This window comes from Pantherophis guttatus, chromosome 15 (genome assembly GCF_059756535.1).
Source record: "Pantherophis guttatus breed Tessera chromosome 15, ASM5975653v1, whole genome shotgun sequence".
Lineage (NCBI taxonomy): Eukaryota > Metazoa > Chordata > Lepidosauria > Squamata > Colubridae > Pantherophis > Pantherophis guttatus.
Genome location: NC_142077.1, coordinates 2255293 through 2279898, shown reverse-complemented (window position 1 = coordinate 2279898; position 24606 = coordinate 2255293). Strand labels below are relative to the sequence as shown.

The following is a 24606-nucleotide window of genomic DNA, read 5'->3' as shown; positions in this document are numbered from 1 at the left end:
CCCCAGCTTGCATGCATTAAGACTGCACCTCCCAGAATTCCCCAGGCAGCATGTTCCATAATATGAATCAGGAATTTTGCCCTCCTATTTCTGAGTCAATAAAGGGAGTAGCCCCTCCTTGCAAGCCCTTCCTTGAGATCCAGAGCAGCGGGTTAGTCTAGATGGTCTCTAAAAACCCCTACCACCTTTGACATTTTGATATTCTACCAAAAAAAAACAACAACCCCCAAATCAGCCATCTTGGATATTTTATTTTTATTAGATATGCATCTAGGATTATCCTTCCCCACCGCCCCAGCACATGGGGCCAGAAATGCCAATTATTATTTTTTTTGCATTCCTTCATATCGTCAGCATCAGAGGTTGCTGTTCGTCCGGCAGTTCCTCCCCTGGGGGGATTTCGTAAAAGACGCAGAGCGAGGAATACAGGCAGCCCACGAAAGAGACCACGCTGGCAAAGTACATCACTCCGTTGGCACTGCCCACCGCTGCCGTTAAAGGGCCCATGACGACAGAGACCAGAATCTGGGCCAGGAAATATTGACAGCTCAGGAGAGAGATATCAACTCCCATGCCTCGTTTAGTGCCGTCTTTGTCGGTGCCGGCAAACTGTTTCGAGAAAGACAGAAGAAAGAAAGAAAAACCCCAGAAGATTTTTTTAAAAATTGCAAAACTCCATCTTCCACGATAAGACTTGCAAAGATGTTCCCAAAAAAAATACCTCAACGTGTTGGAAGTGTAAGAAAACTCAAGGAACATATTACCATCTATGGTGGATGTGCCCGGCGTCAAAAAAAAATTGGACAAATATAAAGAAATGGATAGAAAAAATAATAGATCAATTGAAAGAAAACCGGAAACATTCTTGTTAGGAATATTCACGAGAACATACAAGAAGGAAATAAAATACTTGATCCTACATATTATAACAGCTGCAAAACGAATAACATATGCAAAAAATTGGAAACAGGAAAGGACCCCAACAGACGAAGAAGCGATAGAAAAAGTTTTAGAATGTGCTGAGAATGGACAAATTAACAAAAGAAATTAAAGAAAAAGAAGAGACGGATTATTATACAATATGGAATAAATGGTATGAATGGCTTGAGTCGAGAAATAAAGAATAACCATCACAGGAAAGAAGTTAGAAGTATAAAATATGTATATAACAAATGTATAGAAATGTATAAAATTAAGGATATAATTAAAAGTGTAAAATATGTATATAACAAATGTATAGAAATGTATAAAATTAAGGATATAATTAAGAGTATAAAATATGTATAGAACAAATGTATAGAAATGTATAAAATTAAGGATATAATTAAGAGTATAAAATATGTATATAACAAATGTATAGAAATGTATAAAATTAAGGATATAATTAAAAGTATAAAATATGTATATAACAAATCTATAGAAATGTATAAAATTAAGTTTATTAATGTTAGAAAATACAAATGTAACCAAAGAAAAAGGGACAATGGGGAAAAAAAATGAAGAGATATGGGAGGAAAGATATAATAAAGGAAAGAAGACCACGAAGAAAATGTTTAAAAAAGAGGAGATATTTATATGTTGAATGTTATGTGATTGTCATATCTGTGTCATAATAAAATTAAAAATAAAAATTGCAAAACTCGCTAAGCTTCGTGCCCAGGATGATTGCATGGCGATAAGAAGAGATTATAGACTATATGCATATATTTCTATATGCATAGAAATATTGTAATTATGCAACAATATTTGGACTTCAAAGTGGAGTTCAATTCCCAGAATTCCCCAGCCATTCCTCAGGGAATTCTGGGAGTTGAAGTCCACCCGTCTTCAAACTGCCGTAGAGTAAGAAGTTCTCTCATTTCTAAACCACTCCTAAACGCTTCGACCATTCTTTTCTAAAGGACTCCCTTCTGAAAGATGAAGGCCCTCTGTACATGCCCAGAGACCCTCCGGCCGAGAAATTTGAGCAATTGCCATACCTGCTTACTTTGATAGTAGTCGCACAGCAAGGAATAAGGAAGCGTGCAGAGGGTGGAAAAAAGCACGCCGTAGGTGACGCAGAGCGATAGGATCGCGTAGATATTTCGAGTCAAGGTAGCCAGACCGGTGCCGAGACCGAAAACTAAATAGGCTATAAAATACAGCGTGCGGATGCTGAGATATTCTTCCAGTTTCTCAAGGGAAGCTGCCAAAGGAAGAAAAATCAATTCTTAGAACTAAGGAGAAATTTCCTGACAGTTAGAACAATTAACCCGTGGAACAACTTGCCACCAGAAGTTGTAAATGCTCCAACACTGGAAGTTTTAAAGAAGATGCTGGATAACCATTTGTCTGAAGTGGTGTAGGGTTTCCTGCCTAAGCAGGGGGTTGGACTAGAAGACCTCCAAGGTCCCTTCCAACTCTGTTATTCTATTCTATTCTATTCAACGTATACAACCCGGCTCATTCCATACCTTTTAAACCGAGACACTGCAAATGGCAAATGCGTTAATTGCAAATAATTTATTTGGAATGAATAAACCTATCCCTCCCTGGTGTTTTCGTCATGCATGCAATTCGATTCTCTATGCCTTTTTTTTTTTTTAAGAGTATTTTTGTGTTTTGTTTATGAGCCATCTTCGGTTCCATGCAGGAGGAAGGAAGGGAAGACAAAGGAAAGGAGGAGAGAAGAAGGGATGGAGGAAGGAAGGAAAGGAGGGAGGGAGGAAAGTGAAGGAAGGAAGGAAAGGCAAAGGAAAGGAGGAGAGATGGAGGGAAGGAGGAAGGAAAGACAGGAAGGAAGGAAAGGAAGAAAGAGAGGAAAGGAGGGAGGGAGGAAGGAAGAAAGGACGGAAGGAAGGAAGGAAGAAGAGGAAGGGAGGGAAAGATGAAGGGAGGGAGGGACAGAGGAAGGAAGGAAAGACAGGAAAAAAGGAAGGAAGGAAGGAGAAGGAAGGGAGAGACAGAGGAAGGAAGGAAGAAGACAGGAAAGGAGGGAAAGATGAAGGAAGGAAGGAGGGAAGGAAGGAAAATAAACATAGGAACTTTCCACCATAACTTCCGAATTAAAGTCACTAGTGGAAGATTCTTAAAACCCCAATGAGACAATCCTTAAAATGGGCGCAACAACCTCCGTTTTAAAGGATGCGTCTTTACCGTGCCATTACCGTGTTTACAAAGTGGTAAGAGCCCTCTCAAAACTTCAGGACATTATTTCCCCGCCCCCCGAAAACCCACCGCCTGAATCCCTCCGCCCCCCCCCGTGTCATCCCTATTATACCCAAGTCGCAACTCCCACCGATTTACCTGAATACAACGCCGCGCTGAATGCATAGACGCACATGCCCCAGCACCCCATGGTGACGCCGGCGTTGTACCTCTGGCGCTCGTCTGAATCCGGGGGGGCTTTGGGGTTCCCTTGGTAGACCACCTCTCCCATGAAGTCGGTGTAAAAGAGTAACATCCCTTCAAACGACAGCCAGCCTGCGAGTGGGGACAGAGAAGACAACAGGGTGTCCGAAGAGACATGTCACCGGAGGAAAACGTAGGAAGGAAGGAAGGATGGTGGAGGAGAAGATGGTTAGAAGATGGTTTTTCAAACAGGATTGGAGGACTGAGGGCCCTCCCAGAGCCTGATAAGCTACGTTTCCCCGCGAGACACGCAACAAACCAGGATTGGGCAGCCACAACGCTTGGATTGGCACCCGTGGCCAGCCAAGCTGTGTTTTTCAAACAGGATTGGAGAACCGAAGGCCCTTCCAGAGCCTGATAAGCTACGTTGCATCCCCAGGCACACAACAAACCAGGATTGACAGCCACAATACTTGGATCGGCACCCGTGGCCAGCCAAGCTACGTTTTTCAAACAGGGTTGGAAAACCGAGGGACCTTCCAGACCTTGATGAGCGACGTTTGGCTCCCAGGCACACAACAAACCAGGATTGACCAGTCATAATGCTTGGATTGGCACCTGCACGCTTCCGCTCACTTCCGCGCATGCTTTATGCTCGCGCATTATGTCCGGGAGGGTGGGCGGAGCCTCCCGCAGTTGCCACTACCAGTTCGCACGAACCGGACAGAACCAACTAAAACCCACCTCTGATTGGGACATAGTTTAACCTATTGGCTGGCCTACCTCTCCTGGTTGTTGTGAGGTTAAGCCATTGGGAAGGACGAAGGAGAGCCCTAGACACCTCCTCCATCTTTGTTTCTCAAACTCAGCAATCAGAGGACACTCTCCTAGATGAAGGAATCAAACCAATCTTTTTTTTTTACCTAGGAAGTGGTTGATGCAAAGGTTGCGAAGAACTTTTGGCATGTGACAGACGGTGGAGCACAGGAGCTTTATCGACAGCGGCTGTTCGGAGACGTCGTTCAAGCCATTCAATTCGCTCTCGTACTTAACCCCGTTCAGCAAAATATTTGCTACCTGCGTCACAAAATCGGTCCTTTTAGTCAACGCGGCGCACAGGAAGCTCCCAAAGAACAATGCAGTTATAATCTTTCTGCTTGGATCACAAATTACAAACCAGAAAATAAGCCCTAGCACGATTTTTCAGGATGCTCGTAATATAAGCCCTACCTCCAAAATAAGCCCCAGTTAAGATCCTCAGCCGGATGCATTTATTTATTTATTTATTTATTTATTTATTTATTTATTTATTTATCGGACTTATATAGTACCGTATTTCCCTGAAAATAAGCCCCCAACCAGAAAATAAGCCCGAGCACGATTTTTCAGGATGCTCGTAATATAAGCCCTACCCCCAAAATAAGCCGCAGTTAAGATCCTCAGCAGGATGGATGCATTTAGTACCGTATTTCCCTGAAAATAAGTCCCAACCAGAAAATAAGACCTAATGTGTCTTTTGGAGCAAAAAATAATATAAGACCTTAATTTTCAGGAAACACGGTCTATTATTGCAACTAGCTGAAGATGAATATTACAAATATTACAAAACGAACCCTGGATTTCCCAGGGTTCGTTTTGATTTGTTCTTGTTCTATTATTTTTTTGGCTTGTTATCTATATTGGACGGTTCTCCAAGACAATTTGAATCAAAGAGTTCACTACAATAAAAGTGAAATTTGTTTCCTATGGCATCGCTCTGAAACAGGTTGTTATTATTCTTGCAATTTTTTTCCTTATTCAGTTTTCTGGAGTTTTTCTTTCGGCTGATTATGGAGGATCTGAGGCCTGGAAACCATTTTGTTTACCTGTTAATTTAGGCAGAGTTAAAAAAAAAAGAAAGAGCAAAGAACAATGAGTAAAATCTGTCTTTTCTTTAACATTTCCTTCTGTGCAAAGGTATACTGCTTAGAAGCATGGAGGTTCTACAGAGGGATGCCTGGGAATCCATTTCGGCCTTTTTAGAACCTGTTGTCAACTCTCAAAGCATCCCTGGCCTGCTCTCGAGTTGCCATAGGCCAGGGGGAATGGGAAACCGGCAAAATGACACAGCAGCCAAAGACAGAGGCACATTCCACGCTTATCTCTCTCAAGGCTGTATCCCAGGGTTACCTACAGCAGCCGAAGGGGAGTGACCTCTACAACCCTCGAAATTGCTCGGTTGGCAAATGTGATTGATGACACACCCTGGGGAAAGGGGGGAACCAGGGTCATAACTGGAGCGTAAATTACATAGGGTTAGAACTGGCTTCACTTGGGAAGATGCAGACATGAAGCTCCTGATAAATAACTGGATTTCTTTTGAAGCTTGGCTCAAGACTCATGATTTAATTCCGTCGGAACCCTGACACCTGTCTTCTCATCACAGCCTCACCTTTTCCCGGCGTTTCCAGCTCACCTGTTGGCTGAATGTGACATTCCTCCGCCGCGTGCTTTCCGGAATGTTCCCGGTGATGATATCCGGGATTGCCAAAGTCTGTGGCCGTTTCAGGATCCCCGACGAACGGGGCTTTATTGCATCCAAGGACCCCACCCTCAATCCTTCCCCGCCATTTTCTCTGCTCTCCAAAGCTGCATTTTCGGGACAATGTAACCCCTCTGGAGCTCGGGGCAAGCTGACGCTGACACCCTGCCCCGGTAAGCTTCCTGGGATGGACAGGTAGCCGTCGGTTCCACCGGTGAAGCAGTCAATGAGGACGCTGTCGATATTCGAGGTGCCGAAGGAGGAGGCGAAATCGTTGAGCCCCGTCAAAGAGCTGTCCCAGCTGATCAGGCTGCCGTATCTCGGGGTCAAGGGGCTGAGGGGAGACATGGGGCTGGTAAAGTTGGCGTACATACGGACCGGGTTTTGGGACCCCACAGGACTGTCCGGGGGACACTCCTCGAACAGGAGCGGCGGAGAAGGCGGGAGGGTCAGATTTGGGCTCTTCATGATGTTCTTTTGTTTGCCGAAAGACAACAAGGAGCGTTCGGGGATGCTGACCAAAGTCAAGATGGTGGCCAGCGTCAGGGTGAGGGAGGTGAAGATGTAGATGACGCGCAGCTGTCCGCCCACGGCCTTCCCGAAGGCGGTGCCGTTCCAGTGAATTCCACCCACGATGTAGCCAAAGCCACCGCCGAGTCCTGTGAGGAAGGAACCAAAGCCCTGGTCAGTTTTCATTCTGGAACGTCTCACTCCACAGCCTTAGAAAGAAGCAATTCCTTTTTTTTCCAGTAAAAGAAGTGGCTGCTTTGAAGAGTTCCCAATGGAGGGATGCAGCTACTTTAAAGAGTTCAAAGGAAATGGATGCAGCTACTTTAAAGACTTCAAAAACAGTTGTATGCAGCTACTTTAAAGAGTTCAAAGCCAATGGATGCAGCTACTTTAAAGAGTTCAAAGCCAATGGATGCACTACTTTAAAGAGTTCAAAGCCAATGGATGCACTACTTTAAAGAGTTCAAAGCCAATGGATGCAGCTACTTTAAAGAGTTCAAAGCCAATGGATGCAGCTACTTTAAAGAGTTCAAAGCCAATGGATGCAGCTACTTTAAAGAGTTCAAAGCCAATGGATGCAGCTACTTTAAAGAGTTCAAAGCCAATGGATGCAGCTACTTTAAAGAGTTCAAAGCCAATGGATGCAGCTACTTTAAAGAGTCGCAAACAGTTGGATGCAGCTACTTTAAAGAGCTGCAAATAGGTGCCTGATTCTTTTGCCTTAAATCAAAGCACAGCACAGCTGTGGTTGTTGTTATTGTTGTTGTTGTTATTGGAGCTGCTGAACTACAACTCTTGCTCAAAAGAATTCGCACCCGGCTCTGGATGAGAGAATCCGAGCCTGGGTTTTGCTTGGCTCGGCTTTATGGCTGTTGGGAACCACGTAACCATGACTCAACCACCAGGCGTTGCGGGGAAAACTCACCAGCTAAAAGAGCGTGAATGTTGAGCGCCCGGTCTTGATCCGACGGGCGACAGACGTCAATCATGTAGGCATGGCTGGGGTTGTCGGCCGAGTCGGCACAGAAATCCATCAAGATGACTCCGCAGATAGTCAGCGCGATGCCCCATTTGTGATTGTTGCCTGTGTCCGAGACGGCAGCACCGATATCCCGACCATTCAGCATCAGGGAGAGTCCCAACAACGCCCCTGCGGAGTAGGTAGAAACGTCCACCGGAAGGACAGTAGGATCATGCCAGCAACGGGCGATAACACCCACATTCTGTGCTTTTCCTTCCCATCCATCACATCTTTCCTTCCTTCCTTCCTTCCTTCCTTCCTTCCTTCCTTCCTTCCTATCCATCCCTTCCTTCCCATCCATCACATCTTTCCTTCCTTCCTATCCATCCCTTCCTTCCTTCCCATCCATCACATCTTTCCTTCCTTCCTTCCTTCCTTCCTTCCTATCCATCCCTTCCTTCCTTCCTTCCCATCCATCACATCTTTCCTTCCTTCCTATCCATCCCTTCCTTCCTTCCCATCCATCACATCTTTCCTTCCTTCCTTCCTTCCTTCCTTCCTTCCTTCCTTCCTTCCTTCCTATCCATCCCTTCCTTCCTTCCCATCCATCACATCTTTCCCTCCTCCCTTCCTTCCTTCCTTCCTTCCTTCCTTCCTTCCTTCCTTCCTTCCTCCCTTCCTTCCTTCCTTCTCTAACACTAGAAGTTTTTAAGAAGAGATTGGACAATTGTCTGAAATGCAATACGGTTTCTTGCCTGAGTAGGGGGTGGACTAGAAGACCTCCAAGTTCCCTTTCAGCTCCTTCCTTTCTTCCTTCCTCTCTCCCTCCCTCTTCCCTTCCCTTCCCTTCCTTCCTTCCTTCCTTCCTTCCTTCCTTCCTTCCTTCCTTTCTTCCTCCCTCCCTCCCTCCCTCCCTCCCTCCTTCCTTCCTTCTCCAACACTGGAAGTTTTTAAAAAAGAGATTAGACAATTGTTTGAAATGCGATAGGCTGCGTTTCCTGCCAGAGCAGGGGGTTGGACTAGAAGACCTCCCAAGTCCCTTCCAGCTCTATTATTCTGTATTCTAAATCACTCCCAAGCAGGGCTTCCATTGTGTGTATGGCATTCCCGTTCACCCCTTCAAATCCCCTCCCCAAAAGGCTCCTTCGCCCTGCCCATGGCTTATAAACCTGCTATAAATATTCAAACCCCATTTCTTCCACAAATAAGGGTCAAAATCCGGCCACAATTCCCCGCACCGCAAGTGTCCCAACGCCTCGCATTTCTCCAAACCATCTGAATCAATCAACGAAAACGAAATCTCCCCGCAAGCAGAAAGGTAGCGTGTCAGTATTTTAACTCCGGGATAGCTAGCTTTCTTAGTGCAAGGAGAAAAGAGGCCCCCTCCCCTCCAATTACCGATTGCCAAAACGAGGATGAAAGGTCTCCTCCGTCCCATCGGAGAATTGCACCGGTCACTCCAAGCCCCCAATAAGGGCTGCAGCAAGAAACCTAGGCAAAAAAAGAAAAAGAAAAAAGAAAATTGGAGTTAGGTGACTTGGCCGTCAGTGTTAGTAGGATCCTTCTGGATGGTTTTCCTTGATTACGCTGTTGTTTACTCACACCCCCAACACAATTAGGACAAGCCACTTGTATATAAATAAGAGAACAGATCCCGCTGCCTTCTAGCACTGATGATGTTACCCAGTTGGGTAATAAAATGTCTCCAAGAAAAAAAAGCTCAGGGAGCACCAAGGACCCCACAGTTCTCGTCTTCCTCCTCCTCCTCTTCCTCCATGCAAAGCCGACTCCCTTCTAGCACTGATGATGTTCCCTAGTTGGGTCATGAAACATCTGCAAGGAAACATCTGCTCAGAGAGCATCGAGGACCCCACACTTCAGCCCTAAACTACAAATATTCTCTTCTCGCAGACAGAAAGACCACCCCACATCTTACGTCAAAGGGAATCAAGAAGAGTTAACCTAGAGCTGGGTGTTGTGGCTCCGTTGCCTGAGCCTGGGCTATCGACAGATGCAGACTCTGAGAGTGAGGGAGAGGAGTTGGCAAGGCCTCCCTCTCCAGGACCCTCCTCTCTGGCAATGCCTCCGGAGGACACCGAAGGCCAAGAGATAGGCCCAGAGCCGAGCACGTCCCCGCAGCCACAGGTGGACAGCGACGAAGGAGATAAGTGCTGGCTGGATCCTCGACAGCGGCGCAGGGAGAAGCGTGCGCAGCAGAGGGGAAGCTGAGTCACTGGACCACACCCCACAGGGTATAAATGTGGGTGTGGTGGCCGGTTCAGTTTGTGACGAGCAAAAACTAGAAATAATCCATGATCTCTGCGTTACTGGACTTCTGCCTGCCTTGTCGGACTGCATTTGGACTAATCGTTGTATTGCTGAAACTTTTCCTGCTTTATCGGAATGCTTGCAGTCTAATCTTTGTTTTGTGTGAGTGAAGTCTGAATTGGCAGCGAGCCACTGGGTGGCTGCCAGCTTTATCTTCAAAGACTTTGTCGCGTGGCTTATTAACTCTGGGCCGTCTGGGGGGGTGCGTGTGTGGGACGGGGACAGAACACTGGGATGGCAAACCTATGCCACACATGCCACAGGTGGCACATGGAGCCATATCTGTGGGCACGCCCTAGCTCAGCTCCAGCGCGCATGTGTGCACCGGCCAGCTGATTTTCAGGCCTTGGGGAAGGCTGTTTTCGCCCTCCCCAGGCTCCTCGAAAGGCCCTGCAGCCTGGGGAGGGCCCACTGTGCCAAAAGTGGGCAGAGCACAGGGGGGTCGTGCATGCATGCGTAGGGGGGGTGGGGTGCATTGAATTGTGAGTGTGGGCACGCACGCACACGACCCCTCTGCACTCCCCTTGCTTTTGGCACGTGACGACAAAAAGGTTCAGCATCACTGACTTAGAGGGTCTTCTCACCCTCCCTCTTTTCCCGGAGCGTAGTCGCTGATTCCTTTCTCCCTAAAAGCTCTTATAGGGCCAAGGCACTCTTGACAAGAGCCCAGAGAGATGGATCTAAGAGTCCCACCCAGGAAACGCACAACATTTCGGACTTTTCAGAGCCGGCCGGGTCCCCGATTTTAACTGCCTCACCCAGAATCGGACTGATAAACCACACCATGCCGTACAGCTGATCCGGCAGGCCCATCTGAAGGAGGGCCGGCGTAACGTAGGCCGTCTCCATGGCATAACTGAACTCGATCCCGAACAAGATGCACCCGTTGAACAGCAGTTCCAAGAACGATCTCTCCGGGTGGATCTCTATGAAGGGGGCGCGGTCCTTGGGGCAGGGGGTGTTGGGAGGAGGAGGCGGGGAGGGCCGGATAGATTTCCTCCGCTTCGGATGCCTTTTGAAGTTGTTGGCCCGGTGACTGATGTGCCGAGGGACGGAGGCGGGATAATGCGCCGCTTGGGTCCTCCAGAGATCCGGAGAAGAGACGGTAGGGAAGAGCAATTCGCTGGACGGGCTCGCCAGGATGGTCGGAGCGGTCATGGTCTTGGACTTGCTGGAAGGAAGAAGGGCACAGTGAGTTTGCTTGCGGGAGACGACCAGGCTGAGCCCGAGGGAGGGGGGGAGGGAGGGAGGAGTCAAATGCGTCATTAGTCTCGAATCCCTTCGTTCCCACTAGCGATCCTTGAATTCCTTCGACTCCTATCTGCCGCCAATTCACTTCAAACGTTGGTAGTTCGGATTCTTGTAGAGAGCTTAAGCTTGCAATAAATCTTTATATCTATTTGAAATGCCTGGACTTCCTGATTTTCCTTGACATTACTCTCTCTCTTTCTCTGTCTCTCTCTGTCTCTGTGTGTCTCTCTCTGTGTCTCTTTCTCTCTTTCTCTCTCTCTCTCTCTCTCTCTCTCTCTCTCTCTCTCTCTCTGTTTCTCTGTCTCTCTCTGTCTGTCTGTCTCTCTGTGTGTGTCTCTCTCTGTGTCTCTTTCTCTCTTTCTCTCTCTCTCTCTCTCTGTGTTTCTCTCTGTCTGTCTGTCTGTCTCTCTTTTCTGTTTCTTTTCTCTCTCTGTCTTTCTTTCTTTTTTCTCTCTCTCTCTGTCTCTCTTTTATCTCTCTCTTTCTCTGTGTCTTTCTCTTTCTCTCTCTCTCTTTCTCTCTGTGTTTCTCTGTCTCTCTCTCTCTCTCTCTGTGTCTCTGTCTGTGTTTCTTTCTCTCTTTCTCTCTCTCTCTCTGTGTGTGTCTCTCTCTGTGTCTCTGTCTGTGTCTCTTTCTCTCTTTCTCTCTCTCTCTCTCTGTGTTTCTCTGTCTCTGTCTGTCTGTCTGTCTCTCTTTTCTGTTTCTTTTCTCTCTCTCTCTGTCTCTCTTTTTTCTCTCTGTCTCTCTTTTATCTCTCTCTTTCTCTGTGTCTTTCTCTTTCTCTCTCTCTCTTTCTCTCTGTGTTTCTCGGTCTCTGTCTCTCTCTCTGTGTCTCTGTCTGTGTTTCTTTCTCTCTTTCTCTCTCTCTCTCTCTCTGTGTTTCTCTGTCTCTGTCTGTCTGTCTCTCTGTCTGTCTCTCTGTCTGTCTGTCTCTCTCTCTCTCTCTGTCTCTCTGTCTCTCTTTTCTGTTTCTTTTCTCTCTCTCTCTTTCTTTCTTTTCTCTCTCTCTCTGTCTCTCTTTTATCTCTCTCTTTCTCTGTGTCTTTCTCTTTCTCTCTCTCTCTTTCTCTCTGTGTTTCTCTGTCTCTGTCTCTCTCTCTGTGTCTCTCTCTGTGTCTCTGTCTGTATCTCTCTCTCTCTCTCTCTCTCTCTCTGTGTTTCTCTGTCTCTCTCTGTCTGTCTGTGTCTGTCTCTCTCTCTCTCTCTGTCTTTCTGTCTCTCTCTTTTCTGTTTCTTTTCTCTCTCTCTCTCTCTGTCTCTCTTTTATCTCTCTGTGTCTCTCTTTTATCTCTCTCTTCCTCTGTGTCTTTCTCTCTCTCTCTCTCTGTCTCTCTGTCTCTTTCTCTCTGCCTCTCTCTCTCTCTCTTTCCCTCTCTCCTTTTTGTTGTATAATATGAGCAAAGTTTGACCAGTTCGGAATTTTGTTTTTTAAAAAAAAATTGAAAGCCAAGCAGCAAATTAGAAATATCTCTAGCCATATATTTCATCCCACTTTGCTAAATGTTGGCTTGCAAAGAAAATATATGTACTGGCATGATGTCATTTTTCTATCTGGCACTTCAAGTTGCTGTGGTCACACATTTGCACTCGTTTGCCGGCTAATATAAATTCTATCACTTATCCACACTGTTTTAAAAAAAAAAATCCACTTTGCTTCTTCTCAACCGGAAAGCTGAGCTCATCATCTCCCTGAGATGCTAGATTTCTATGTACTGGGATGGCTGTTTTTACAGAGCTGCCTTTTGTTCCTGCCGAGCCAAATATTTTGATTTGGGAAGGCAATCGATGGAGATAGAGATAGAGATAGAGATAGAGAGAGAGAGAGAGAGAGAGAGAGAGAGAGAGAGAGAGAGAGACTGCCTGAACTAAAATGACCCCTTAATTTTGGAAGGCGAATGCAGTCACATACGAAACATTTTCTGACTTATTCTCCAAAGCACCTGTCCTGACGGCAGGACAAGAAACAAAGGATGGAAACTAATCAAGGAGAGAAGCAACCTGGAATTAAAGAGAAATTTCCTGACAGTGAGGACAATTCACCAGTGGAACAGCTTGCCACCAGAAACTGTGGGTGCTCCAACACTGGAAGTTTTTAAGAAGAGTTTGGACAACCATTTGTCTGAAATGGTATCAGGTTTCCTGCTCGAGCGGGGGGTTGGACTAGAAGACCTCCAAGGCCCCTTCCGACCCTATTATCCTACGCTTGTCGCTGAGAGACGAGGAAAGCTTCCCTCGGCTCAGAAACCTAAAATCAAGAGGACTAGAAGCTTAGGGGGGAAAAATCAGCCCAGGGGAGCGAGATGCTCTCTGCATTTGCGAGGAAAGCTTCCCTCGGCTCAGAAACCTAAAATCAGGAGGACTAGAAACTTAGGGAGAAAAAAATCAGCCCAGGGGAGCAAATGCAGAGAGCATCTCGCTCCTGGCCTTAGCAAGCAATTTTAATTGTGGGGGGGAGGGAGGAGGGAGGGAGGGAAGTGTAGGAAAATCATGGCCCATTTGGGAAGGTGGGAGTCTGGGTATGAGACCCTCCCCACCCCGCTTTTCTCTTTGTCTGCCCCCCTCCCACCCAGCAAAGAGGATGGGGGAGATGCAGATGGACCGAGGATGCTCGGCTCCTGTATCCTCTGCAGGGCCTGGAGGCGAGGCGGTCGGGTACCAATCGGAAGGTCTCACCTGGATCACGATGGAGGAAGGAGCATCCTTGGGAGGCAGGGACCGAATTCCTGCAGAGATCAGGGGTCCAGCTGCCCTGCTAACTTCATCCGCCCCCTCCCCATAAGGAAAGCTGGAGGAGGAGGGGGGGGTCAGGCTGGGAGGTGATGTCACCAGCCTCCGCCCTCCTCTGCTCCCCACCCCAGCTCTGCAGACACCCGCCCACTTTCTCCCCGGCTCCTCTTAAAGGGACAGGACGGCAGGAAATCCCAGGCTCTCTGCTTTTACCTGGTGGGCGGGGTCGGAAATGCGATCTATCTATCTATCTATCTATCTATCTATCTATCTATCTATCTATCTATCTATCATCTATATCTTCTATCTAAATCTATCTATCTCTATTTATCTATTTATCTATTTGTCTGTCTGTCTATCACCTCTCACTCTCTCTCTCTGTATATATATAGCTATTACAAACTATTCTAAAAATATGAATTATATATATATATAATATATATATATATAAAACAGATTAAGAGAGTTGGAAGGGATCTTGGAGATCATCTAGTCCGACCCCCACCCAAGCAGGACACCCTACACCATTTCTGACAAATGACAGTACAATCTCTTCTTGTAAGCCTATCTATCTATCTATCTATCTATCTATCTATCTATCTATCTATCTATCTTTCCCCCCTCTCCTATCTGTCTGTCTGTCTGTCCGTCCGTCCATCCATCCATCCATCCATCCATCCATCCATCTATCTATCTATCTATCTATCTATCTATCTATCTATCTATCTATATTTTCCCCCTCTCCTATCTATCTGTCTGTCTATCTATCATCTATCTATCTATCTATCTATCTATCTATCTATCTATCTATCTATCTATCCATCCATCCATCCATCCATCCATCCATCTATCTATCTATCTATCTATCTATCTATCTATCTATCTTTTCCCCCTCTCTCTCCTATCTGTCTGTCTGTCTGTCTGTCTGTCCGTCCGTCCGTCCGTCCATCCATCCATCCATCCATCCATCCATCCATCCATCCATCTCTCTATCTCTCTCTCTCTCTCTATCTATCTATCTATCTTCTTTCCCCCTCTCTCTCTCCTGTCTGTCTGTCTGTCTGTCTGTCCGTCCGTCCATCCATCCATCCATCCATCCATCCATCCATCCATCCATCTATCTATCTATCTATCTATCTATCTATCTATCTATCTATCTATCTACCTTCTTTCCTCCCTCTCTCTCCTATCTGTCTGTCTGTCTGTCTGTCTGTCTGTCTGTCCGTCCGTCCATCCATCCATCCATCCATCCATCCATCCATCCATCCATCCATCTATCTATCTATCTATCTATCTATCTATCTATCTATCTATTTTGCTGAACTAGGCGGAACTGTCCAGCTGTGACTGAGAAAGGAGGCCGTGCAGCCTAGCGGTGAAGGAGCTGCGTTTTTTGATCCGGTCCTGAGAATCCACGATCCCGCGTTCGAGAGTAGCAAGGAGATGTGGCCCGTTGTGCCCGCTTCAGCCCAGCCTTCTGGGCGGCATAGTTGTTTGTGAGGCCTGCTAAAAGGGGCGTTTTCTATCCCAGCGATTGTGGTGAACGAAACGCGGGAGAAAAATCACAGAACCGGTTCAATTTATTTCCTGCTTTTGCTTGGATTTTCCCCTGCAATAACCCTGCGAGGTAGGCTGGTCTGAATCCTAATCTAGTTCAAATCTCCGGACAAGAGAGGAATCCAAGTTAAAGCATAAAATCCTAGACTGGAAGATTGGTGGGGATCTTAAAGATCATCTAGCCCAACCCGGCTCTCCAGCGCAGGTCCCAGGATCTGTAGAGGACTTAGCTTGGACTCCAATGTGTAAAATATATTGGCGCAATGTGTAAATCTTAGTGGCCAAAGCAGGGAGGAAGTGAGCAGAAAGGAAAAAGTGGGAGACACGCCCCTTTTTATTACACCGGCCAATGAGGTCTCTCAAGATGGCCCAATGAGATCCTTAAGCCAAGCCTTGTCAGCCTGTGGAACTCACTGCCACAATCAAATCAAATCAAATCATCAAATCAACTCATTAAAAAATCAAATCATTTTTTTTTAATTCTTTTTCTTTCCGTCCACTGACATTCCCCCGAAGTCTAAGACAGAGTTCTTCTTTAACGACGGATATCTGCTTCTTCCATCCTTCGGATGGGAGGATGAGGAAAGAGAGAAAACAATAAGAAGGAACAGACAGTCCTCGATTTACGACGATTCCTTCCAAGTTACAACGGCATGGATAAAAAGGACTTACGACCGGTTTTCCCCACTTTCGACCATCGTAGCATCACGACGTGGTTCAAAATCCAGACGCTTGCCGACCGGTGATCCCCTTTTGCGACCTTCAGATGAACAAAGTCAACGGGGAAGTTGGTTTCACTTAACGGCCATGTTCCTAACTTGAACCGCTGCAGTGATTTGTTTAACGACCATGGCGAGAAAATGTTGTACCATGGGGCAAAATTAAAAATGTCTCGCTTAGCGACGGAAGCATGGTGGCGGTTGTAAGACGAGGACTAGCCCTGCTATTGAACGGGTTCAAAAGAAGGCAAGCTGTTGGGGTTTTTTCGGACCCTATGGACCCATATGGACCCTAACCATATTCTCTTTTAAAGCATCTCCTGGTGGCCTCCCTAAAATCTGCGATGTGAGAGACGGGAATCCCCGAACGCCATTTTCCACTTCAGACCCGGGAAGCCACTGCGTACATCTTGGAAGTCGATCTCTGCAAAGCTGGAGGGGCACCTCGAGACTTCCTGCCCAGGTCAGCTCCTGTTTTAATGACCGGGAAAGAAAAATTCAGTTTGCGACGGGATCATGCAAAAGGTTAACCGCTGGGCTGGCACTCCAGTGTTTTGTTTTGAACGGGATTTTGGCCAGCTGCTGTCGTCCGCCAGCAGCCTGCGGAGCTGGCAGCGGAGTCGGACAGCAAGGAGGCTGGGGAGGAACATGGGCCAGTCCTGGAGCCTGGGGAGGGCTCAGACGAAGGCTCTGCATCGGAGGCAGAGAAGGGGCCAGGGCCATCTGGGAGTGATGCGCGGACTCCGGAGCCTCCAGAATCGGACAGCAGAGAGGCAGAGGAACAGAGGAGTCTGTTTCTAGCGCATGCATGTGGCAAGAACAGCTAAAACAGAAGGGGCGACTCAGGAGTAAGGCTTGGAGATGATTGGCCCTTCCCATAAGGCTTAAAAGAGGAGCAAAGCCACGTGGGCCCTTTGCCGGAAAGCAACGTTGTTAATTCTGTTCCCAGTCGGCATCTCTGTTTGATTCTGGACTCCGTGTGTCTTTGCCAAGTAGATCTTTCTTTGGCAGCGTGTCAGAGGAGATAAAGGTTGGTGATTATCCCGAAGGACGTCTCCCGTAGGACTTTTTGCAACTAATTGGGACTCAGATTTTGAGTGACAGGGAGCCGCAGCAGAGGGGTGAAAGAGCCACATGCGGCTCCAGAGCTGCAGGTTGCCGACCCTAAGGTCCCAAACCGGTCTTGGAGAAGCATGGGATCCATTTGAAGAAAACCCTAAGCAAGCATTGAGAATTGTCTATGTACCCATTTCACTGACCTGGAGAGGAACAATGGAGGCAGCACGACAGGATAATGCAGGCCGCCAAGTTTCCCGCCGAGCCGATCAATCCCAGCCAGCAAGACCACCCAAAGTCTTGGTGGACGTCCAAAAAGACGTTGTGGGGCACGTGGGCGGCCCTTTCCATGTAGGCGTTGATGGCGTACCACAGGGAGCCCACCAACCCCAGCACACCTGGGCAGGTGAGTCAAGACAGAAAAGGACCGTCATGATTGCGGCCAAAACTCCATCCGGCACTCAATCGGAGGAACGAAACTCTCCCAAATTTGAGAAAAATGTCCTTTTCTTGGCGCTCGATGGAGGCCGGAATTCAGATCTTCCTGCATTGCAGGAAGTCCTCGACGTACGACCACCATTGAGCGCCACGTTTCCGTCGCTAAGCGAGGCGGTTGCTGAGCGAGTTTTGCCTCGTTTTACGACTTTCCTTGCTGCATTTGTTAAGCGAACCCCTGCCATCATTAAACGAATCACACGGTCCTTAAGTGAATCTGGCGTCCCCCGTCAACGTTGCCAGTCGGACGGTCCCAAAAGGAGATCATGTAACACTGAAAAAAAAAAGGGACTTAGGACCGTTTTTCACTCTTACGACCGTTGCATCCTCCCCGCGGTCACACAATGAAAATTCAGACGCTTGGCAACTGACTTGTATTTACGACGGTGGCAATGTCCCAAGGTTATGTGATCCCCGTTTTGCGACCTCCTGATGAGCAGAGTCAACAGGGAATCAGGATTCAACTTAACAGCCGTGTTACTAATGTAACAGCTGAAGTGATTCGTTTAACGACGGTGGCAGGGAAGGTCGTAAAAATGGGGCAAAACTCACTCAATGACCGTCTCAGTTTGGGATTTCATTTGTGGTCGTATGTCGAGGACTCCCCGTGTTCCTACGATCCTCGCCTGCAACCCTTCGCAGCTCGCTTCCGGCAAGCCAAGGGAAGCCAGATTCGTTTAACGACCATGCGGTCCACTGAATGACTGTTGTGTTTCCCAGCGATTCTCTCAACAACCCTGGCGAAAAATTGTGATGCCATCGTAAAACAAGGACCAGACGTAGACGCGAGGCCACCGGGATTGCTTACCTCCGGTCCCGAGTGCCAATCCAGCCGCAGAATGCATCTTCCGTTTCGTCTCCGGCTCACCCAGGAAGATTTTGATGCAGTCGAGACCTCCCACCAAAAGTACCAGGCCGCAGCCCGAAAGCATGTCGGAAGTGATCAACAAAGCCCTCGTCACCACAATTTTCACTGCAAGGGAGCAAAATTAACAGAAACAACGGAAAAACAGAGCGGGGAGGGACCCTGGAGGTCATCTAGCCCAACCCCCCTGCTCCAGCAGGAAACCTTATTACCATTTCAGACAAAGTGTTCTCCAACCTCTTCTTAAAAACCTCCAGTGATGAAGCACCCACAACTTCTGGTGGCAAGTTGTTCCACTGGTTATTGTTTTTCCCTCAGTTGCTTAGTTCCAGGTTGCTTCTCTCCTCGATTAGTCCTCGATTTACCACACCGTTCAAAGTTACAAAAACAGTGACTCGGGACTGTTTTCCACACTTACGACCGCTGAGGCATTCCCCGTGGTCCAAATTCAGACCCTCAACAACTGACTCGTATTTACGACCGTCGCCATATCCGCCGGGGTGTGTGTGCCATATCCGCCGGGGAAGCCAGACTCCCTTCACAACTATGTCACTAACGTAACAACTCCCCTTAACAACGGTAAGGCAAGAAACGTCGTAAAACGAGACAGAACTCACTCAGCCCATGTCTCGCTTAGCCACAGAAATTGCGGGCTCCACCGCGGTCGTAAGTCGGGGACTAACTGGCACAGGGATGGTATGCATTTACTTTCCCTACCAGTTTTCTGAATCTATTAAGGATCTATTTTTGGGGGGGGGCTAATATTTTGAGGCCCCCCTTAAGTGGCACCCGGGAAAAATATTTAGCTGAATGGCCGAGAAAAGCTGCTGCCGGCCCGTGTTGACAACATTGTTCTGAATGGGAGGAAACGGAAGGAAAGGAATTAAATCCGCTTACTGGGATGTTCGGCCAAAATGGAATCGTACTGGTCACAGGTCTTAATGCCGTCTTGGACGTTAGTGACGCATTTCCTCCAGAGCCCTTGGCACTTGTGGCTGACCTACGAAAGAAAAGGGGACGGGCCTAGGATGGCAGGCGGTCCTCAAACTTACGTCCGTCGGAAGAGGCGACGGACTTGGCCGACGTTACTTGTGACTCCGTTTGGCCGGCATCTGGTCTCTTCCGGCCCGTCGTTCATGCGGTTGCGTTTTGGGCGCCTGCATTTAAGGCCGCTGGCGGCGTCCTATGGCCGCGTGATCCCTGATTGATGACGATTTTGATAGAAATCAATGACCAGGAGACTGGGAGTTCTAGTCCCACCTTAGATATGACGGCCAGCTGGGTGACTTTGGGCCAATCACCAGGAGACTGGGAGTTCTAGTCCCACCTTAGATGTGAAAGCTGGCTAAGTGACTTTGAGTGACAATCACTCTCTCTCAGCCCATGCCACCTGGCTCCCCCCCCCAACTTTTTCAGAAAAGGAAGGAAGGAAGGAAGGAAAGAGGAAAGAAAGGAAGGAAGGAAGGAAGGAAGGAAGGAGAAGGGAAGGAAGGAAGGAAGGAAGGAGAAGGGAAGGAAGGAGGAAAGGAAGGAAGGAAGGAGGGAAGGAAGGAAGGAAGGAAGGAAGGAGAAGGGAAGCAAGGAGGAAAGGAAGGAAGGAAGAAAGGAGAAGGGAACGAAGGAGGAAAGGAAGGAAAGGAAGGAAGGAAGGAAGGAGAAGGGAAGCAAGGAGGAAAGGAAGGAAGAAAGGAAGGAGGAAAGGAAGGAAGGAGGAAAGGAAGGAAGGAAGGAAGGAAGGAGAAGGGAACGAAGGAGGAAAGGAAGGAAAGGAAGGAAGGAAGGAGAAGGGAAGGAAGGAGGAAAGGAAGGAAGGAAGGAGGGAAGGAAGGAAGTAGAAGGGAAGGAAGAAGGAAAGGAAGGAAGGAAGGAGGAAGGAAAGGAAGGAGGAAAGGAAGAGCAGCCAGGGAGGAGGTGGGAAGACAGGGAAGAGAAAAGCAGATTTCAGCCAAGCCCATCGTTGGCGTTTTCCTGCAACCGACCTCCAAGCTATCATCGGCGTTCACGATCCAGCAATCCGACCACGTCGCTGCGCCCAGAAACACGGCGGAGAGCAGAGCCACAAAGAAACACACCAGTTGTAAAGCGGCCGCCATTTTGCAGAACTGGAGGAAACCAAAATAAAGCTTTAATATGACTTTTTTTAACAAGACATCATTTCTTTTTTCTTTTTTTTTCTCCCCCCCCAGGGCTGAGGAATATATGCCAGTAAAAAAAAAGATAAGAAAGAAAGGGAAAAAAGAGAGAGAGAAAGAGAGAAGAAAGAAAAAAAAAGAGAGAGAGAGAGAAAGAAAGAAGGAAGGAGAGAGAGAGAAAGAAAAGAAAGAAAGAAAGAGATAGATAGATAGATAGATAGATAGATAGATAGATAGATAGATAGATAGATAGATGATAGATAGATAGATATTACTCAAGGAATTTTTAAAGAAGAATTAAAAAGCCAAAACCAACTAAAAATAAAAATAAGATAAAATATATATTAAAATAGCATTCTAGTATCCTTCCTTCCTTCCTTCCTCCCTCCCTCCCTCCCTTTCTTGTTCCTTATTTTTCCTTCCTCCCTCCCTCCCTCCCTCCCTCCCTTGTTCCTTCCTTCCTCCCTCCCTCCCTCCCTTGTTCCTTATTTTTCCTTCCTTCCTTCCTTCCTTCCTTCCTTCCTTCCTTCCTTCCTTCCTCCCTCCCTCTCCCTTCCTCCCTCCCTTGTTCCTTCCTCCCTCCCTCCCTCCCTCCCTCCCTTGTTCCTTCCTTCCTCCCTCCCTCCCTCCCTTGTTCCTTATTTTTCCTTCCTTCCTTCCTTCCTTCCTTCCTTCCTTCCTTCCTTCCTTCCTTCCTTCCTTCCTTCCTTCCTTTTTCTTTCTTTCCTCTGATATATTGCTACTTAAATACTTTTATGCTTTACTTTGAACAGCATTACTTATTTCTCTTTGGATCAGTTTTATGATTATTATAACTTAATAATCTCTCTTTCTTAAAAAAAAAAAAAACACCCATGTTCTATACGTTATGTAGAATTAAACCATTTCTGTTTGAACTGGCTTTGGTAGACCTTTTTCATGAATGCTTGCATAATCTTAATTTTTAAACTGGCGATCCTGTATTAAGGGCACAATTTATCTTCTTCAACCCTGTGCCAAGTCAGAATCCTGCTGCCATCAGCCTCTACGCACCCCGATTTAATCGATCTATTTTACGACGATGCATCACTTTAATAAACGATGCTATCTTTCATTTGTGCCCTACCTAAATGGAAATATTCGTGGCTTTTCTTCAAAACTTGTTTTCTGAAAGTGGGGAAGTTCTTTTTCCTGAACGTATCTTTTTTTTTAGCTTTTAATTTGTCAATGGGTTTTAATTCGAATTGTTTTAAATTTGGGCCAAAGTATGTAATTCTTTTAATAATTTTAAATTTTGTATTTGGTGTGTGTTTTAGTTCTGGCTGTGCACCGCCCTGAGTCCACTAGGAGAAGGGCGGTATACAAATTGAATAAAATAAATTAATTAATTAAACTTGAGCCATGCAGTCACAACGAGTTCCTCTCTAGCTTATACACGAAGAAGAATCTATTGCTTCTTGTGGCGGTCAGTTCCACCGGCTCAAAATCTTTTAGGCAGTTCCCCTCCCACTCGACCTTTTTCCAAACCTCAGCATCTTTTATCAACTTGTAGATCAGAGGTGTCTCACTTTGTGACACACTCTCGCAATTGCTGGGCTGGCACCAAACTTGTGTTTTGCACGCATTTACGTCCCCGAAATCTGCATTTTGCAGAGTGAGACCTTCTCTGTCTCTTGATTATGCTGAAAAAAATAAAAATAAAAATATTTACCTGGACAAACGGATGGACGGACGGTCCGAGAAGCCTCTCCGGTTTGTAAAAAGCGAAGCTATCTGGAGATGGTACCCCCCCAAAATTTGGGGTCAATCAAATGCAATATTTTATGGAATCGGGGGTAAGATTTGGGCCGGGAAAACGGGATGAAAAAAATAAATAAATAAATCAGCCTTTATTTCAGAAATCCACTCCCCGCTCTCGTGATCGAAAATGATTCGGATGGGGGTTCAATGTTCCTTTTTTATGTCCGTCCGGCTTTGAGGTTGAATGGGGGGACGGTGAGATTTCTGGCAATTAAAACGCTTATGGGTCAAGGAGCAGCAAGGTGGACGCTGGCATCTCCAAAAGACTGGCACGAAAAAAGGAAAAGAAAAAAACCAGCTCAGTGGTTGTTCCAGCCATCCTTCTTTGAAGGCACAAGGGGGGTGGGGGGTGGGGGGGTGTTATAAATAATTCCAGTTAATTTGTCTCACCGAAAAAAAAAAGAAAAAGAGAGCAGGGGGTACCTCCTATGGGGAAATGGGGGATTTTGAAGAGCGAATGCGTGGCTGGCTGGAAATCTTTTCCCTCCCTCCCTCCTTTGTTTCATACCTTCCTTTCTTACTCTCCCCTTCCCTTCCCTTCTCTCTCTCCCCTTCCTTCCTTCTTTCCTTCTTTCCTTTTCTACTCTCCCCTTTCCTTCTCTCCTTCCTTTTCTATACTCCTCTTCCCTTCTCTATCTTCTGCCTTTCCTTCCTTCCTTTTCTACCTCCCCTCCCCTTCTACCTCCTTCCTTCCTTTTTCTACTCTCCCCTTCCCTTCTCCTTCCTTCCTTCTTTCCTTCCTTCCTTCCTTTTCTATACTCCTCTTCCCTTCTATATCTCCTTCCTTTCCTTCCTTCCTTTTCTACCTCCCCTCCCCTTCTATCTCCTTCCTTCCTCCTTCCCTCCCTCCCTCCTTCCTTTTCTACCCTCGCCTCCCCTTCTATCTCCTTCCTTCCTTCTTCTACTCCCCCCTTCCTTCTATCTCCTTCCTTCCTTCCTTCCTTTTCTACGCTCCTCTTCCCTTCTCTATCTCCTTCCTTCCTTCCCTTCTCTCCTTCCCTCCCTCCTTCCTTTTCTATCCTCGCCTCCCCTTCTCTTCTATATCCTTCTTTCCTTCCTTTTCTATGCCCCTCTTCCCTTCTCTATCTCCTTCCTACTCTCTCCTTTCCTTCTATCTCCTTCCTTCCTTCCTTTTCTACCCTCGCCTCCCCTATCTCCTTCCTTCCTTCCTTCCTTCCTTTTCTATGCTCCTCTTCCCTTTTCTATCTCCTTCCTTCCTTTCCTCCCTCCCTCCCTTCCTCCCTTCCCTTTTCTACTCTCCCCTTCCCTTCTCTCCTTCCCTCCCTCCTTCCTTTTCTACCCTCGCCTCCCCTTCTATCTCTTCTATCTCCTTCCTTCCTTCTTCTACTCTCCCCTTTCCTTCTATCTCCTTTTTTCCTTCCTTCCTTTTCTATGCTCCTCTTCCCTTCTCTCCTTTCTTTCCTTCCTTCCTTTTCTACCCTCGCCTCCCCTATCTCCTTCCTTCTTTCTTTCCTTTCTTCCTTCCTCTCTCCCTCCCTTCCTTCCATTTTATTAAAAATTAGAATGAAAAAGAGAAAAAGCTAAATCAATATAGATTGTCCTCGACTTACAACAATTCGTTTAGTGACTTTGCTCATCGGAAGGTCGCAAAACAGGATCAGATGATCCCGGAACGACATTTATGCGACTGTCATATATATTAGTCAGTTGCCAAGCGGTTTTAATTTTGATCATGTGACCCCCCCCCCCCCGGGGGAGGCTGCAACGGTCAGAAGTGTGAGAAATGATCCTAAGTCACTTTTTTCGGTGCCGTTGCAACTAAACGAACCGTTGTAAATCGAGGACTAGCTGCATCTCGGAAGAGGACGTGAAGGATCTCCAAATGTTATTTATCGGCTGATTGAAAATCTTTCCATCCCTTTTTTCCGTTAAAAATATCACAATACGATACACAAGAACGCTTTGTTGGTACCGACGCGAGAAGTTTGAGCTTCACTCTTGCAGAAAATTTTTCTTTTAGAGAGAGAGAGAAAAAAATCTGGATTAGCCCACCAAAATCCCAGCTGGATGCCGGGGAAAAAAATAAAAAAAAAACCACAGGAGAACATTCCACTCCAGCTGTTTCTTTCCAGCAGCCATTTGTGCAGAAAAATTAGATTAATGAGTGTAAGTCTCCAGTGCCCTCCCCGTTTCTCCAAAAATTTAAAAAAAAAGAAAGAAAAGAAAGAAGATTGTTGGTCTGAAGAACCAAATTTGAAGACCTCAAACAGCAGCGTTGCTGAGTCAGGGGTCTCTGCTACTGAATAACAGGAAGAGAATAACAAGAGCGGGAAGGGACCTTAGAGGTCTTCTAGTCCACCCCCCGTCTCAAGCAGCAGAGCCTAATATAGTACAAAGCCACGGGAATACAAGAA

At 46.8% G+C, this 24606-nt stretch overlaps 2 protein-coding genes across 3 annotated transcripts; both read right to left on the bottom strand.

The window, feature by feature from the left end:
• Window positions 1-233: 233 nt before the first annotated feature.
• On the bottom strand, window positions 234-13763 carry SLC45A1 (solute carrier family 45 member 1). 2 transcript variants are annotated; one of them, XM_060694202.2, is made up of 9 exons: window positions 13575-13763; window positions 10409-10821; window positions 8721-8813; window positions 7287-7511; window positions 5786-6510; window positions 4254-4407; window positions 3286-3462; window positions 1980-2185; window positions 234-609 (listed from the first exon to the last, which is right to left on the bottom strand). In XM_060694202.2, exons 2-9 carry the CDS (start codon window positions 10806-10808, stop codon window positions 343-345), a joined length of 2247 nt encoding a protein of 748 aa, XP_060550185.2. In that variant the 5' UTR covers window positions 10809-10821; window positions 13575-13763; the 3' UTR covers window positions 234-342. The 2 variants fall into 2 exon arrangements, with proteins under 2 accessions (XP_060550185.2, XP_060550186.2); XM_060694203.2 differs by having other exon boundaries at window positions 437-609; window positions 1988-2185; window positions 13575-13715.
• A 1875-nt stretch (window positions 13764-15638) lies between these two features.
• LOC117659758 (claudin-16-like) lies at window positions 15639-22848 on the bottom strand. The gene is made up of 6 exons (XM_060694204.2): window positions 22143-22848; window positions 20300-20422; window positions 19218-19320; window positions 18264-18428; window positions 17164-17358; window positions 15639-16375 (listed from the first exon to the last, which is right to left on the bottom strand). The coding sequence occupies exons 2-6, from the start codon at window positions 20411-20413 to the stop codon at window positions 16287-16289; spliced, it is 666 nt and encodes a 221-aa protein (XP_060550187.2). The 5' UTR covers window positions 20414-20422; window positions 22143-22848; the 3' UTR covers window positions 15639-16286.
• Window positions 22849-24606: the final 1758 nt, after the last annotated feature.